General features: G+C 39.5%; 1 protein-coding gene across 1 annotated transcript; it reads left to right on the forward strand.

Moving 5' to 3' along the window:
• Positions 1-4,349: 4,349 nt before the first annotated feature.
• On the forward strand, positions 4,350-17,390 carry LOC140928027 (cystathionine gamma-synthase-like). The gene is made up of 10 exons (XM_073377744.1): positions 4,350-4,509; positions 5,495-5,668; positions 6,142-6,303; positions 8,193-8,327; positions 11,773-11,942; positions 12,789-12,900; positions 14,014-14,127; positions 15,397-15,531; positions 16,202-16,347; positions 17,221-17,390. The coding sequence occupies exons 2-10, from the start codon at positions 5,507-5,509 to the stop codon at positions 17,282-17,284; spliced, it is 1,200 nt and encodes a 399-aa protein (XP_073233845.1). The 5' UTR covers positions 4,350-4,509; positions 5,495-5,506; the 3' UTR covers positions 17,285-17,390.
• Positions 17,391-18,623: the final 1,233 nt, after the last annotated feature.

Below are 18,623 nucleotides of genomic sequence, written 5' to 3' on the forward strand. Positions count from 1 at the left end.
CCTGCTGCTTGCAACTTCAAAAATAATTCTCAGGAGACATATTTGTTTGTTTCCAATCTTTGATTTTGTCATTTTCATGTAAGATCTTTGCTTACTTTAAGTTTCATAGCTATTGAGGGTGAGAAATTGGCAAAATTAAACAAAATGAACTGGACTGCCGTGACACAGCCCCTTTAATGACCTCTGTGTTCTGTTTAAACACTCTAAGTTTTTCTCCAGAATGCTTGAGATGCATTCTAAGAGGCCCACATTTCAAAATTTTCCTTAGGGGGATAGCCTCCGTACTCCTCTAGAAACTTCGCCCCCTTGGCGCTTGCAAGTTGCGCCTTCGGCACAAGTTTATTCCTTCTCCACCTACTCAAAAGCTTTTGCCACCTACTGAAAACCTTACTGTAAACTCTGGATCACTCAAAATATCACCCATAAGGACTTTTTGCCCGTATTCCCTGTCCGGCTGTTTGGTTGATTTTCTTTTTAGTGGTGGAGCTGGGATTTTGCATTTCACCACCAGGCTGCCCTCAGCCTGTGTAGGCGGCGTTAAAAGGGGACAGGGCAATAATCCAGTTTCGAATTTCCTATGACCGGAATTAAAGAAGTGAAGACGCATTTTTTACAGGCTTAGCTTCCACCTGAAGTAACATGTTCACAAATTCCAGTGAGGAAAAGACCTGTTTATTACTCTGTCTATTGTTTATATTCAACTTTCAAACACTTACTTGCCGGAATTTCTGAATATTTTACTTTATGTGGAGGTTAACCCTGCATGAATGTGTCGTTAATTTTTGTATTCAGCGGTAATGTTTAATTTGAAACTGGACTATTCGGACGCGCGAGAACGCAGCGAGGTCGAGCTAGGAGGGGGTAAATAGAGATTTTCCACCTTCTCCGTCTCGCAAGTACGAACCCTTTTAGCGCCTGCCCCCCGTGCAGGGTAAAGATATCTACTTTAACTGATGACCCTTTGCCTGGGTACCCTGGGTACTAGAGGTTTGAGCGTTGCGTGACATCCAAAAAACGGCTGCGAGAGAGACTAGCGGCTGCCTGGCTCGGTGTCGGCCGCAAGACAGATCTTCGGCCATAGGTCGAAGTCACGCGCAAGAAAAGTCTTTGGCAACCAGGGTATTGCCTGGGTTACAAGCTGATGAAAGCAATATTTCGCTTGGCCTTGCCTCGGTTACTTATAGAGCGAAGCTGTAGGTGAGCATCAGCAAGAATTCGAAACCATCGTTATCAGTTGTAACGCCTTTCAAAGGTTGAAGCTGAGTTGCCTGTTTTTCGGGCATGATACTTAATGACAATGAATGAGTTGCGATGATAGACGCAGGAAGGTATGCAAAAAAGTATTCCAGTTAAAAATCGGTCGATGACGGGGATGGGAGAAGCGACATCTTTCCTCCGTGAACGATGGCTTTTGGAACGAAGGCTTATTTTATTAGTATTTTTTTTGACGTGAAGCTCGAACATTTCTTAAATTTGGGTTCCACTTTATTGTTCGTTTCTAAACGCCAGGTCGACCAGTATTGGAACTGAATAACAAAAATGAGAATTCGTTCAATTCCTCAACGGCACAACTTCCTTTGTGAAAACAAACGTGTAGCTTGGTTTTTTTCATTACGAGTTTGAGTCACGTAGGAAAAGTGAACAACACATCCAACGTCATATTTAGAGAAAAAGCTACTTACATAGCAATTTTTCTTAAACCTTAAAACCCGCAAATCAAAATTAAAATTCTCATTTGTCGCCCCTATTCATTAACTATAGAAGTAGTAGGGAGAAGCTGATAAAATATCAAGCAAATACATCTTTTGTGATCATGTCCGTAATTCTCATGACCGCTCTGTTTTACAAAGCATTGCTATTACAAGGAGAAATTTGATGCTGATCGCTCTTAGTGTTTAAAGTGTTAAACATCTCTTGCACTTCGTACCGCGTCCTAGTTTTGACATTTGCTCTCCATTTGTGCCTGACTAACAAACTGACCCGGCTTTTTACGAAAGAGAGGGTGATTGGGAACAAAACACTTGAATGACATTGAAGGATATAGCGTTCTATCTTGTTACGTAACAAGGCCCTCTTAGAACAAGGTTCCATGGCTGGTCCTGTCCGGTCGGTTGCACTTTTTTGCTCGACGAGTGAATTATACTTTTCTATCAGTGGCACGTTTTTTCTCTCTTAATTGTTTAAAGCCTGCAGGTTTATCCTGATTTTCCAATGAAGTTTGTTGATTTCTTTGAAGTTGTCATTTAAAAGCGTACAATTTTCTAAAACTATGTAAAAATCAGATGGCCAAATCTGGTGGGCGCACTAGGCGAAATGTACACGTTCGTCCATAGTTTCGTAGCCGTTAATTTTGAGCTCAATCATCCTCTATGAAACAGCCAAAATATAAACGCGTAAAGAAAGATTTACCACAGAAAAAATTCTGTAGTATGAATTTATGTATCATTCTTGTAGCGTAGCACTCTGGATTGACTGGATTGGTGAAAAACAACCGTGATAAATCACCTCAAAACCCTAATTTCAGTTTTTTATTGATCAAAAAAGCAATTGATATAAAAAAAATTCCACACCCATGACTTGTAGCCCGTTCTCTCATAAGTCAGCTGGTTTGACCTTCTGCTTTTTCAGTTAGGATGTAGACAAAATCCCCAGTTACCATTTAAGCAGAACTTTTGTATGATGCTTTTCATATCTTAGGATTTTACCGAAATATATTTTTGGGTAAATTTCATTTCGGCAACTAAAAGAAGTAAGGACAAAACAAAAAGTCAAGACTAAATCAGACATAAAGTCGCAAGAACTACTTTTTCCGACCAAGAGGCTAATTGCGACCTAAAACAATGTGTGAGACATGATTAATCTGTTTCAAATAGCAAACAGTAAATAATCAATTGTGATTACAAAGATACTCCTGTCAGTATTCACCCATTTTTTAAGAATATGTTTTATAAGAATATCGAGGCTGAAATTTGCAACATTTTAAGAATAAATTCCAGGCTGAGATTTCGAAAAGGATAATAAATTGAGCTGGTATGGAAACCCAACTTGACGTTATACCCCTGAATTATTATTCCAATTATTTCTTTCTCTCATCGGCAAAACTACCCAACAAAACGAAGAAACCTGCACTAGCTATAGCCACTGCAAATGTTCATTGCTAATGACAGTTCGATGAAAGAAGTACATATCTGTAGTATACCGCACAAAATAATGAGTCAGCAAAAAGTATATGATAAATTCTTTCTTTTTCAATTATAATTTTTTAAAGAATAATACGAGAATATTTTTTTAGGCCAAAATCGGCAAAAAATTAAGAGCATTCAGCCTGGGCCGAAAAAACAACATTATTATATACAAAAAAGAGTGTATCATCGTATTGTATTTTTATCGTTATATTAATTTTTCGGGTGCTGCCATTTTTTGTTCCGATTTTGTTCTTCGGCTTTGCTGTAACGTTTTTATTCTAGCTGTGCTATTACAACTGAATTTTTAAACATTTTTTCCGTGGCGGATCCAGGGAAGGGGCCCAGGGGGCCCGCCCCCCCCCCCTTAGTTTTAGACCAAACTGAGGCCCGAAGGGCCAAAAAAATGTTTTCTGGAGATCGCCCCCCCCCCCCCCCTTACCTAAGGGTCTGGATGACTGCCTCCCACCCCTTATCTCAAGGTCTGGATCCGGCACTGTTTTGTTTTTCCTTTTTACGGTCATTTTCCCGCTCTCGTTTCGAATTGGCAAGGGAGCTTGAGCCTGACCAAGACGAAAACGTCTTTAATGAAATTCAGCATTCTACTCAGTCGATTGCGCTATTTATTTTTAACTTCTGTCAATTTGTAACTAAAATGCCGAATATTTTTCATGTCGACAGGATAAGTTATCTGATATAGACGTGCTCATTGGACCTATTGTCACTGTCCTGTTTGTCTTCTATAGAGTCACGGGTATTGATTGAGTGAACTGTTTTACACGTGGACACACAACAATAGGGATCTAAGGCAACCAGAACTGCGACGGCAACAATTACAAAAACATTGACAAGAAAAACAACAACTCTGTTCTTGCATCATACTTTTTGGTACATTTCTATGGAGGACGTTATAAACTTCTCTTTTTATTTTTCCTGAACTTGAAAACGGCACAATTTAGCTCCAGGAAAATTTGGGATACTGAACGAAATGGAATTATAGCGATGAAATTTGAAAGAGCTTGAATGCACCTTTAATCGTTGCGTAAGCTTTCTGTTTGCAATTACACTCGTGATAAGCTCGTTCGCTATTTGTGAGTCGATAAATGCGCGCATGATAATTAACCTTCGCCACTCGCGTGATTGGTTGACCACTGGTTCACATTGTCACACTGACTTCAGTTCCGCACTTCAGATTTTAGCTCTTGAACTTGCGCTTGTGTAGTCTGTTGATGTCAGATCCTTGAGGAGAGGGATTTGTTGTTTTGATTTCTTAAATATCTTAGCCTGACTGAGTTTAAACTGTGAAAAAGAAGAGAAACCTCGTCTGGTGAGTATGCAAATTTTACACATGTCATACTAAAAGAAATTGAGATTTCACATCAATATTTTATTTTCCCTGTTTTCTCGTCGCTTTTCTATTCTTTCTTAAAGCTGTATACGGAACCAACACTCTTTAATACCTAAAAAATATCAGAGGAATTTGAACACATGAATGTCTCAAAAATGAAGCCTAAAACAAAGGATCATATGTAAAAATTTGGATTATTCATAAGATGCGGCTCAGATATCTCTGTTGGGCCGAAACGAATGACTTTTTAGTTGCTGTTTTTTTGTTTTAAATCGTAAGTGGTTTTGATTTTAATGTCAAGAGGTTTGTTGAAGACCCGGGGTGAAGATTATTAAGTAAAAACCTTCATATGGTTGTTATGGAAGTATTCGGTTTTCTGGATTTGAGATTTAGAGTGCGAAAGTAAAAGAGCAATATAAATAGATTTTGTTTGCTTTGAGTTCTCTAAGACAAATTAAGGCTGTTTTTGATTTTATTTAAGGGATTATAAACGCTGCTTGTAACAGTGCACTTCAAGCATAAACGAAATTCTATCATTATTTAAATTATATTGTGCGCTAAATGTTTCGGTTCAATAGTCAATACTCAGTCCGTGGGGACAGATTGTACAGCTGCGGTATAAAAGCTCTACTCCCGTAATAACGCATGATGACACAGACTAACGTTCCCTACCCTCGGTAAAGCCGGTTTGTCGTCAAAGGTCCACACGGGGGTGGGGAATCTGTAATTTGTGAAAAAAAAACACAAAAGAAACCGGTTTTTTAAACGGATGCGGGGGTGGGGGAGGCGAGGTAACTCTTCTGCAAAAATACACAGAGTGATTTCCGGAACAAAATTAACCACTGACCAAATGGTGCGCTGAGTGTGGACTTGTTGATATGATGATTCGATTTGACTAGTTAGAGATATTTATTTAATTCAATCAGATTAATTTAAAGTAGAAATTAATTGACAATCTTTACAGGGACAACGTAACATGGCGGCAAGAGATTCCTTTTTAAATAGTTTCGAGTCATTAGCTGTTGCAAGCGAGTGGACTCCAATGGAAGAAGCTCGTCCTATCAATGTGCCGATCTACTCTTCTTCCACTTTCAAGCTTCCAACTGTAGCTCGTGGGGAGGAGCTGTCTACGGGCAAGGTGAGTGAAACCATGGTTCATTCGTTCTACGCGAAAAAAAAATCATTTTGTTGACATTATTGCGGAGTTCCGGTTGCTTTTGGCTTCCTTTTTCGGCTGGAGGTGCAACTGTGACACGTGTTCATATGGGGTTGGGGTGGGGATGGTAAGGTGAAAAAAAACTTGACCCAAAAATGAGTGGACTAGTGTGAGTAAGGTCGTTATGGTAGTAAACGGTAAATGCTTTGTTTAGAGCGGTTTTCACTTGACTGTCGTAAAACCAAAACCAAAGTAAATACACTAGCCAACCAAAGGACGTAGTAAAACCAAAACCAAAACCAAAACCAATCCCAATTTGACAGTCAAGTGAAAACCGCTCTATAGTAAAAGAGCACTTAGTTGAACTACAACAGCTAGTTTACAGGCACACCACTTAAATAATTCAAACAGATAATTTAAAATCATGGTACCCTTGAATAATTTGTTTTATTCAGAGTGATGGGTGGCTGTATTCTCGTTGGAATAACCCCACAACTGATGCTGCAAGTCAAACACTCAATAATTTAGAAGGGGGATATGGAACATTGCTGTTTTCATCAGGCATGGCTGCAGTTTCAACAGCATTTATGGCGATGTTGAAGAGTGGGGATCATGTGGTAAGAATATACACCCTTATAGAGCGATTTTTGTATGACCAGGGCTCAAAGTTAGGACTAACTGGTCGCATATGCGACTGGATTTTTGGTTGTGCACCTAAAAATTCATGTGTAATTGCACCTGTGCGCTGTAAAACCCAAAGCACGGTGCGACTGACTTGCTTCCGACTATACTTACGAACTCGAACTAGAAAGACAGTGTATGTTTAATTGGTCTTTTCTCCCAATGGATTCTACAAACTGGAATAATCTTTTCCGTTTCGATGTTTTACTCCATCCCAGACTCTTCTGTTTTGTAATAAACATCGCTGACACAGGCAAATATATGCTATGAACGAAACACGTGCTTTTTGCGCTTATGGACGATCATGTCGAATGTTCAGTTTTAACGTCCATCAAAACAAAAACAGTACGGATTAAGAGTCTTTTTTTCCAGGTAAGAAAGTTTTTTAAGTCGTATTCCAGTTACATGTAAGTCATTACGAATTTAACAAATTCATTAAAGATTAATTTTCATTCTCGTTCGACACACTCATTGTTGTCAGTTTTGAATTGTTTTACAAGTGTAAGTTTTCTTTAGTCACAACCGTACGGTCAAAAAGAGAAATCAAATTGGCTGTGTTTTATCAATCACAGGACTGAAGTAAAAGTAACAAACTGAAGATGACAAATAAACGAGGCACTGTTAAGCTTTTTACTTTTTCTTTTGAAATAGATGCTCCCAACATTATAAGCTGTGCTCCTAAAATTTTCAGCTGTGCGCCTAAAATTTCGGCAGTGCACCTAAAAATTTACATCTGGTAGCCCAAGTGCTCCCAAACTGAAATTGAAACTTTGAGGCCTGATGACCTTGAAAAATGGTGAAGTATTTGTTTTATCAGCCAATGGATGAAAAGATCAAACATGGACTCTTTGTTTTCCCGCTAAAGAAAACCCTAATATCGAGAAGGCATTGTTCGATTGGCCAATCATGTTGCAGTATGACACCAAAGTGAAGTATCAATTGATTTCTAGAAAGTTCTTGGGCATGAAGATTTTTCACCAGAGTGTTTGCTTAACGAACCAAAAGCCACACGCATTTGTATCCGTTAGAAAAACCAATCAAATCACTCTATTTCTGTTAGTTTTTTGCTTCTGTTTTGTTCGGGCGTTTTCATTTCAAGGTCATATGAAAATCGCTCTATCCTAACGAGACTCTGAGACAAATTTTATCATCATGACAGGTCTTTTCGACTAGCCTGCCAACAAGCTCTCTGAGATGCTCTGGCTGTGAGTGGGGGAGTCCTGGAGAGTGGGTGTGGTGCAATTCACTGTTATCTTCTAAGGGGTACTGATTCCAAAATGGCACTATCAATTTTGGACATTTTCACATTTTCAGCTCAATAATCTAAATTTAAGGTTTCAAAGTAACTTCAATGGTGGTGGCCATTTAAGATTTTAAAATCCTACATGGTATCAAATGGCAAATTTTAACCCCTAAAAGGCAAAATGACACTCTTGCTATTTTTATTGGAAAGTCCCCTGGACTTTTTTGTCCCCCCCCCCCCCCCTCAAGCTCTTTGGACACTCAATCAGAAGGCATGTCCACTAAGCCTCCTCCCAATTCCAGAAGCATTGAAGTCAGGGGTCTTATAAAGGGAAAATTAAAAAATATATATATCTATTTATTTAAACCTCTTTTTGTAAAATCCTGTGAAATTAAATATAACGTACTTTGCAAAAACTCTTCCAAAAAGGTTTTGTTTGAATTGCAACCTGTAGTCTGTTGTCCTCAGATAAGACCTGTCTTAAGAGCTGGAAGGGTGAAAAAAGGAGTGTGGTGTGTGGGTGGAAAGCAGTGAACAATTCCCATTGACAACGTATTGATATTTTCTCCTTTAATTTCCTAGGTGATTCCAAAAGTGGTTTACAGTGGTACACTATATGTAGTGAAAACCTTTCTGTTGCGATTTGGAGTGGAATTTACCAGTGTTGATGGCTCAGATCCTTCTTCTTATCGGGATGCTGTCAAACCCAACACTAAGGTTTGTCTTAAGAATAAAATTAATAATTATTCATCGCCTCATTAATTACATCTACTCTCTGGACAGACAGTAAAAACACAACAAAAAAGTGTTAAAGTTACTTTCAAAAACAAAACAACAAATTTAGGATATGAACTACATGTGTCCTGTTTTTATATTATTGGCTCCTGGTGGAGACAGAACTGTCTTAGAATGGGTGGTCATTTGATTCAGTCACACCAAGGTCTAACTATTTGCTTTTTAGGGGCAGTTATTGTATACCACAGTTTATATTTAAGGCCCTTAGTATGGGTCTGACCATTAGAAGAAGAAGAAAGGCCTTTATTTACCATAAATTCATTCATACTCATAACCTATTACATTATCACAAGGCAGGAGATCAAGCAAAGCACGCTCTTAGCTTTTAGACGATCTCTGCTTTATATCAGATACCATGATGATTAAATCTGCACCTTCTGCTTCTCAGTTCATGCTCTACTGACTGAGGTTGTACTGCTACCATGGAAACATACTGATTGATCATTATCATCATCATCATCACCGTAAAAATTGTAACAGGCATTGTAAGCTCCAGGCCAAAACAATGGGATTTTTTTTTCAGTTGCCATTCTAATATTCAGGGATCTTGAACTCTTGTGTACGTAAGGCATCCTTATGCTGAAATAGTGATCGGCACTATCAGCTGATACTTGGTCGAAATGTTAGCTGACATATCAACTAATTCTTCATTGATATATTGGCCAATTATTGGTCGATTTTACCATCGGCTTTAATTGGCCGAGTGTCAGTCAACGTGTTGACTGACAGATAGTCAACATGTGGGTGGGTCTAGCTTTTCTAGATCTGTGTTTAATTTTGGGGGATGATCAAAGAAGAAACCCATTGAACTAATGCTCTGAACTGATGTTGATGCAGACTCTGCCTGCTTATTGTCTGTGAATGTAATGTGAAATAAATCATGAACTATGCTTGAAACAGATCAATATGGATGTGTGACTTGCAGCTATATTAACATCCTAAGCAGCTGAAAAAGAAAACTGAAAAAATTCCAGACTTGACCGGGATTCAAACCCTGGCCTTTGTGATGACTGTTCACCTAGTGCAGTTTTCCAAGAGATCTTCAGCTGTTTGATCGCTGAACTTGAAAGACCATGATGGAGATTCAGATATCTTTCAAGCATACAGAGATACAGCAATCTGCTGCGCTTTATGGAGAATTCCCACTACTTCACAACTAAGGTATCTCATGTTCTGATTTTCAAGTTTCTTTAAAAAAAGTACCCTCAAGATTTTTAAAGTGTCTTTGTATTTATAAACAAAGTGCTTCTTGAGAACATTCTTTTTTTTGCAGGACAAGGGCAGCACCTTCATTTCTCAGTTATATTATGATAAATTTGATGTATCTGATATGACTGATATTTCCTATGGCCCCGGGGATCAAACCCTCAAACTCTTGCTCTACAGATTTGAGTGCTCTGCTGACTGATTTAAGCCTCCTGTGTGATTAGACAAGGGAGTACTTCAGGAACAAAACTCTAGATTTTCCTCACAATGCGGCAAAGCAAAACAAACAGTATGCTTTATTCAGTCAGAAATTGAAAGTTAGAAGCTTCTGGCAGCTTCTTTGTTTGGAAAATTGTCGCTCTTGGTATGTTCAGTAAACTAGAAAAATATAAAATGGGTGACCGCATCAACACCCGTCAATATCCATCTCTAACTAAGTCGTCAACATTCAGCAGTCTTACCAAATTAATCAAATCACAAAGTGGTCTCATGGATTGGTGTCATCAAATTAAAAAATACTGTATGCACATGCTGTCAAGACCTTGCTTTTGCCAGACTGAGTGTCTCACCCTCTGCTTCTGAGAATGTCTAAATAAGTGTTTTAACTAGGAAGAAGAAAATTTGGAGTTTCACCAAGTGTTAGATATTGCCGTTTTAATTGAGTAACATGTTAAAGTTGTTGTTGAAAACCTATTCTTCATTTTTGAATGTCAGCTCAACGAGTCGCGCTTTTGGCCTGTAAATGTCTTTAAAAAGTTGTTTTCGTGTTGGAAAGTGCCTATATTTTTTCGTGGGGCTTTGTTTGGGAACGCGAGGAAACTAAGTAGATGTTAGCAAATTTCGGGTTAAAAATAAGGAAGTTTTGAGACTCCCACCACGAAAAGCGATATTTTTTATTTACTTGAGAGTGAAAGGCTTTTGGCGGGAACAATTTACATCAGGTTCCTTATACTCTCTTTTTCAACTCTTCGGACGAAATCAACATTAGAGCCGATTTTTCCTGACCGTCGCTCATTCTCTAATTTTTTTTTCTGTAACGTTATGATGATTATCCCAATCACGCTGTCTCCTCTACTGTCCTATTCTGCGAGCAGTGGTTCCGTGGCCGGACGCTACGTTACAAAGGGAGAGAAACTACTGCTTCGTGGCGTAGCGTCCGGCCTGGAGAAACACGCACTGCTCGCGGGGTACTACTGTTCAGACCTCTGCTAAACAAATCATGTGAATATAAGATATTTCTATTTTTACGTTTAACTCATCCTTATTCAAACCGTGTTTTCGTTGCTCTCGCTTTTTGTCAGTTTGTGCTGAGAAAAAAGAAAGGCTGCTGACAGTGTTAAAACTCATGGCGATTTTTGTGATTCCTGCTTTGATCTCATCAACTTGATGCAATTGGAACCCGGGGGAGTAATCAACAAAGGTTTATATGGAAGCGTCCGCCATGAGGGCCAACCCCTCAGTATATACTATAATTAATAGAAAAGGTACCCCTTTCGTTTGCCTTGATAAATGGTACTCCTTTTACATAACTAGTTTAGGACCCTCCATCCCTTTTAACTGCTCTAAATGCACTGTCGTTCAAATATGTCGAATAAATCCCTAAACCAGGCAGTTTTCTTGCCTTTTCCCAGCCAAAAAATGTGTCTGCTAGCCTCTTTTGGTCCTGTCACAAACTGCAATGACATATTTTACTACCCTTTCATATACTTCAACTAGTGAAATCCCTACACTTTCAAACACCAGAAACCTGACTAAGGTACCCCTTTCGGGCGGAGCCTCCTTATATTAGCCTGCGCCACAGACGAAACTAAACTCTGGTTAAGTCCATCTGTAAAACAGCGGCGTAATCCTTGTTCTGGGCCCTCACATGTGTACCGGGATTTGAGTAGGCGCCATGATTGGCCTCTTAAAAATGCTATTGTCGATTTGCCAATCAGAATTAAAGGAAATTCGAACACACTTCCGGTAATTCGTTGAGTCCGTGAGCGGCCAAGAACAACGATCTTGGCGATGCTTCGCAGGCGTTACTAACCGAACTTAACTTCCGTCTATGACACAGGCTACCTTGTGTACACTATCATAAGGAGTACCCCCCGGGAGCTGAAATTACCGGTAAAAAAGGATTTAGGCTTAGCAGGAATATTATGGATTATTTTGTCAGGTTATCTTTTGTGAAACACCTTGTAATCCAACCATGACCTTGGTAGATCTTGAGGAGATTGCTAAGCTTGGCAAAGAAAATGGTGCCATCACCATGGTCGACAGCACATTTGCTTCTTCTTTTAACCAGAAGCCCATCCAACAGGGAATCAATATTGTTATTCACAGCTGGTGAGTTAATTTTGAAAAAAACATCATATGTTGTTCACAATCGTTAAAAATATATTATAATTTATATTAGAAGAATAGATACCATATTGGTTTGCTATTATTCTCAGCAAACACGAAGTAAGCATAACCTTAGAAAACAAGAGGTAAATGTACAAGAGAAAATGTTTTTCGGCGAAGCATGTCACGTCCACGTGAAATTAGACGGCGTGGTCACGGAAACAACAGTCAAAAATAACCTTCGTAGCATGCGCGCGAACTTAAAATAGATTACAATTAAGCGTCACGGGGCACAGGGATTCACTCTCTTGGCTCATTCTCTCTTGAACTTTAATAGTGAATGGGCTGGGACACTTGTTTCTCCTTGCGAGACTAAATACATGTAAAAGAAAAATTTTGTATTAATAATTATTTTCTTTTCTCCTCTGCTTGCCATGGCATCTTCTTTCAGGAGGCAATTTTCCCCACCCTTCAAGAAAGAGAAAAAAAAATCACACATAATCAATAGAGGCAAGGGTCACCATGCTCGTGTCCTATTGAGATCAACCGTTTTCGGTTTGTCGGGATTTTTCGTGTTCTACGTGGCACTGCTCAGATCTGGGAAGTGCCTCTGATCGGTCGTGCAGCGGGAAAAATTTGCGTCAACCAGTCAGAAGCACTATCTTAGATCTGGGTAGTCACACGTCGTCAGTATTGAGATTCTGCGCCTGTTCCTCAGACGTCATTTCGCGGGGAAACCAGTAGTGGCTTCATGAAATGTCCGCTGTTTACTCAGGCCAAGAATATAATGCTGAGGTTTTTCCGTAATAACTGACCAGGCACGTATTGATCGTTTGTCTTCTTGTACAGCACGAAGTATCTTGGTGGACATAGTGACATAACAGCGGGGTCTCTCACATTGTCATCACAGGAGCTGTATAAAGAATGTTATGAGCTGCGCAAGTTTCTTGGAGGATATATGGTAAACACACAATCTACTTCTTGAATATTTTAAGCTGCCATGTAGTACTAACAATTTCAAGGCTGTTTAGCTGTTTAGTGAATGAGCGAAGCATCCTGTATTTTGGTGGAGCACTCGTATTGGAAATCTTAAGGTTTGGCTTGATTGTCAAGTATTTGTTGAAATAGCCAGCAAACAAATGCGTTGAGAAAATAATATTAAAGCTCAGCTATGTTTATACGGAAAAGCGTAGCAACTATAGGTACTCACATCATAAGAAAGTTGAGTATGATCTTCCTGGTGAACGTAGTCCTGTGACTGACGTTTCAACAACCTGTGCGGTAGTCATCTTCAGTTGTATCACGTCAGTTGATGGTATTAAACTCTGGTTATTGACCTGATCAGTCAATTACGTCGCGCTGTTATGTCAGTTGTGCCGTGATGTTATTGGCTGTGAAGACTCGCAATGTCATTGGTGCGTTTTGATCTGACTATTGTCACAGTTAAGTAGTCGTTTATTGTTGGTTAAATTGTCACTTGTCCAGTCGTTCTCTCGTAGTAAGTTTTGCTTGATTCCGTTAATAAGTCGTTTATACGATGCCGGTGTACAGTTTTATCTCTCACATGTTCGTGTCGGTGTTGACTCCCCTCGACTCTTAATCTCTATTTGGCACTTAAGACGAGCTAAAGTGCAAAGATTGCCCTTGAGTCAATGTTGTAATACATCAGTTTAGTAAAAAGCTGCGTTATCCTTTTAAGAAAACGTGTTGCTATGCCCTCTCTCCTAAGTAACTCTCATGCGCAGCATTTTCTGTGGTGAGGAGGGAGGTGGTAAGGGATGTGTATTTTCATTTGCTCGCGACTGTTTGTTCAACATGTGTAAAATAGTAACGCAATTGCAAAAACTTCCGTCCATGATTGTGGACTAGACCCAAAACTATGGCATATTAACGGTATTTAAGGTCGAGAGTGTTCTTACTGATAAAGGTGAAATGTTATATAATCGTTTTTAGAAGGACAAGACGTAAAGCTTGAACCTAACAACGTGTTCTTTGTTTTGTTTTCTTTTTTTCATATGTACTGTCGCTAAAATACCATTGAAGTGTCCAATTAACATGTTTTACTTTTGTTTAGTCACCATTCGAAGCTTTCCTTCTTCATCGTGGGCTGAAAACTCTTCATGTTCGTATGGAAAGACATAATCAAAATGCCATGGAAATCGCCAAGTTCTTGGAAGGTCATCCAAAGGTATTCTAAGTGTCGTTTAGTTGATCATCACTATTCATATTACGATTACCAGTGCAGGTCATTTACATGAAATCCAGACTAGGCATATATTAAAAAGGAATTGTAAGACATGGTGTTGGTTTGCTGTGCTGGGACCCGTTTCTCGAAAGTCCCGATAACTTTTTGGAACCGAAAAGCCGTTTAGTGTTTGCAGTGTTTGCATTCAAGATCAAAGTTTCAATAATTCTGAAAATGATACAATGAAATTACAGCGGTTAATTAACGAAGCAAAATTGACCTGTTTATGACCTATGAACTGTGCTACTATTCAACAGGTTTTGATTTAAAGATTTGCCTTCGGGCCCGAAAAGTTATCGAGACTTTCGAGAAACGGGCCCGTGGAGACCATTAGCAGCACCGTCATTGTCAATCGTGATGCGTTTTCGAACCTCATTCATGCTTGGTCGATTTCGATACTTAACATTGGTAGTGTTTGTTCTGTCACTTCTAATCCACCGTACCTAAAAAGATGGCGACTGGTACATTTACCCACAGTCTTAGCGCATGAAAACCATAAAATTGCTCATAAAAACGCACAGAAAAGTTTTATAAACTTCAAACCTAGGATAGGCAATGTTACTATTATACAGGGGCAAATTTCGCCCCCCCCCCCCCCAAAAAAAATGACTCTATTTGTAATTGGCCGTGTTAGGTTCGAAAGGAATTGTGGTAAAATGTACAGCCGCCATCTTTTTCCGTACGGCGGATTGGCTCATGTCATTGCCAGCTACTCTTCTGATCAGACATCAGTGCAGTGTCTGAATATTTAAAGAACCTGAACTCAGATATATATCTGCTCTATCCCTGGGGCAGGTTTTGTAACAATTTTACTACTTGAAGTTGTAAGGGTAGAAATGAAAGACTGACAGATAAAGTTCATTCCAATGTATTACAACGTGCTCGCATCGTTTGTAAGAATGAAAAAATTAAATCCCTAACGTGCCTATGTAACAAAACACTTAACTTTAGAGTCAATTTATTTAGCTCGAAACTACTAATTGGGGACACTATTTTTTACGTCTCCTGTTAGAGAAGGGACCGAAATTTTACTTGATCATCCTAGCCACGCGAAGGTCTGGCCATTCGTAGAGTATTGGTTCGACCCCGGGAATAAATCCCATATAATCTCCCACACTGAAGTCAAGCGCTTTACCGACTGAGATAATCCTGCCGCTGTAACCCTACTTTTTTCTCTATTTTCTGTCATGATTTCTTTTCGGTCCTGTTCAGGTTGAAAAAGTTTTCTACCCTGGATTGCCTTCCCATCCTCACCATCACATTGCAAAAAAACAGATGACGGGATACAGTGGAATGTTGTCGTTTGAAGTGAAAGGCGGAAAGCAGGCATCTTGTCAACTGGTTGAGGTACGCATCATCACGCTACAACATTAAAAGATATTTTGGCGATTGTTTGCAGCAGCCAGTTGTATTTTGATTAACTAGAGCGATTTTCGTATGACCTTGAAAACGGAAACAACAAACGAACGGAAATGGAGTGATTTGATTGGTTTGTCGAACGCGCGCTTCTTTTGGTTGGTTAAGCAAACGCTCAGGTGAAAAAACGTCATGCCCGAGAACTTTCTAGAAATTAATTGATACTTCGCTCTGACGTCATACTGCAACACGATTGGCTAATCGAACAATGCCTTCTCCATTTTAGGCTTTTCTTTGGCGGGAAAACGAAGAGTCCATGTTTTGATCTTTTCATCCATTGGCTGATAAAACGAACACTTACCGAACAAGTTTTCAAGGTCATACGAAAATCGCTCTATCAATCCCAGGACAGTTTGAATATGGTTGCCTTCTTGAGTTATGGTCCCGTGGTTGACAGGCGATGAGATAGTTATAGTTGCCTGCGAGCGAACTCTAGGTAAGCAGGGGTGGGGAGAGAAGGGAAAGAGAGCTGTTGTAAAAAAAACCCCATCCCTTCCCTACCTGTTGTTTTCCCTGAGAACATTTACTATTGTAAACTTTTTTCCATTTTAAATTACTTTTAAAGGAAGAAATGTTTTGACAGTTTTGGTTTTTATTTCAGAATCTGAAAATGATCCAGCTCGCTGTGTCTTTAGGTGGAGTTCAAAGTTTGATCGAGATAGCTGGCTCTATGACTCACCCCGAAAAGTACATATCAGCATCCGAAAGGAAGGAAGGAGGCCTGTCAGAATCACTTGTAAGATTCAGGTACGCCTTGATTGTTGTTCTTGTAACTTTATGGTAAGACCGTGTATCGAAATGACATACAGAAATGATGTTCTTTTTTTGTGTCGATTCACACACCCTTGACTTTATCCCTGGGGCTGTGTTCGTACACTGGTATCCGATACTGTATTACGTACACACTTGCTCGATTTCGCGCCTGCCCCTAGATACCATTTTAAAACAAGAGTCTAAGAGGGAGATTTTAGGGGTATGCAAATCAAGCAAAGTACTGATGATGAAGTGCTTCCTTGCACAGGAACTGGAGACGGTTCCCGAGTACAAGGTCTCGTCTCTCCCGATTTCCAGGGGAAGGATGTGTTCACATTGGCAATGTCCAGCAATAATCGCCCTTGGGTACAAGTGTGATTATAACCCTTAGTATAACGGCTAGTGTTGAATTAGGCTTAACTGTTGTGCCAAGCAAAAATCGCACTCGGGCACCAAGTGTGAGTGATAAATACGAAGTGTTTTTACCATTCATCGTTCCTCACTTCAACTACTGCCCAGAGATATGGCATTTCTGTAACAAAAGTGCCACCGCAAAGCTAGAGAAAGTTAATGAGCGTGCCCTTCGTTTTGTCTTTAATGAAAAACAAACGCCGTACTCTGAGCTACGAAATACAACAGGTTTACCATCACTTGTGAATCAACGCCTCGCTAAAATAGTATGGACTGTTTTCAATGTCATTAACAACGAACATATTACATGGGCCAAACAGCATTAAAGATCTGATCGAACATAGAAACAATAAATACGACCGCAGGGGAAATGGTATTTTGAAGCGGCCAATGATCAACTCTTCGACTTACCGCCTGAAATCCTCACTAGTCATTCTTTTGTTTTCTCCCCTGTAGTGTCGGTTTAGAGAATGTTGAAGACCTCAAGAAAGATCTTGAGCAGGCCTTCGAAAAAGTGTAACAAGGAAGGTTTGCTTCGTGGATAATGAAATCCACAGTCAAGTTAAAAAAGGGATATGTAATCAATTCATTGAAAGTTAAATAAAACAGCATTTTTTCTCTTCCAATGGTTCTTGGCCCTTTTTTAGTGTCTGAAAGGTGTACTTAACCCTTTAAGCCCTAAGAGTGATCAGCATCAAATTTCTCTTTGTAATAGCAATGCTTTGTAAAACAGAGTGGTCGTGAGAATTACGGACATGTTCACACGAGAAGAATTTGCTTGATATTTTATCAACTTCTCCCCACTACTTCTGTAGGAAATGAATAGGGGCAACAAATGAGAATTCAAATTTTGATCCCAGGGTTTAAAGGGTTAATGCATGCTCCTTCATTTCAAGGAGCAAGGATTAGCACAGTTGGTTAGTGTACGGCAGCAATGATAGAAAGGAGGGGGGAGGAGTACATTGAGTGCACCGTCGGCCTTAGCTTTTCTGCGGTCTAACAGACCTTTCCCGCATTCCGCTCCAGTGAGGAAACATAAAGAAATGAGGACGAGGCTCGGGTGGACAATTTCATACAAATCACTGTATTTTGCCCACCTCAGCCTCGAGTTGGTGCCTTTATTTACGGGAAAGCGGAAAAGGTCTATTACTATTGTTACGAGTTACTGACGTAAAATAAAGACCTACTAAGCAAACGAAAGCTTGAAACGAGTCCTGTTTTTTTGTATTGGTGTACGGACATGTTAAGTGACTTGCTAGGACTCCATGTATGAGACCCAATGAACAGTATACAGTCCACTCTCTCTTAACGGACACGTCTGTAAAATGAACACTTTGAGTTGGTCCCTGCTTTTCTTTACTCCTTTTATTCGATTCTCTGTAAGACATATATTTATCACTTATGGATGAGGTTTTTGTGATATCCAGAATAATCAAGGTCGAGGTAGGAGTTATCAGCCGAAGGCTGATGCTGTTAACCCTTCCCGAGGCCTTGATTATTCTGGATATCACCAAAACAGAATCTAATAATTGTTTTATTATGCATTGAACGAAACAAAACAAATGGTCACGACAGTTAGTGGAACTGATAATTTATTTTTAAACGAATAAAAATATACAAATCATCGGCAAGCAACACAAAGCGCGCATGATTACCCTTAGAAATCATGCACATGCGGTCATACATGACATGATTACCCGTGACCTTGAGTGTCCTTGATATGATTATTTTATAATCTGCAGCTAGATGAAGTCCCAGGCGCTGATTTCGAAAATTCACTGTACGCTTTCGGCAAATCAGGAAAGAGATAGTGAGTTGAATGTGTAATAATACTCTTTGATGGGCACTTTGTGTCGGTC

The sequence above is a fragment of the Porites lutea genome, chromosome 2, assembly GCF_958299795.1.
Source record: "Porites lutea chromosome 2, jaPorLute2.1, whole genome shotgun sequence".
NCBI lineage: Eukaryota > Metazoa > Cnidaria > Anthozoa > Scleractinia > Poritidae > Porites > Porites lutea.

Coding starts and splice junctions, on each gene's coding strand:
- LOC140928027 (XM_073377744.1), top strand. CDS start 5,507: ATGGCGGCAAGAGATTCCTTTTTAAATAGTTTCGAGTCATTAGCTGTT. Junction 8,328..11,772: donor CTGTCAAACCCAACACTAAG/GTTTGTCTTAAG, acceptor TTATTTTGTCAG/GTTATCTTTTGTGAAACACC. Junction 12,901..14,013: donor AGTTTCTTGGAGGATATATG/GTAAACACACAA, acceptor ACTTTTGTTTAG/TCACCATTCGAAGCTTTCCT.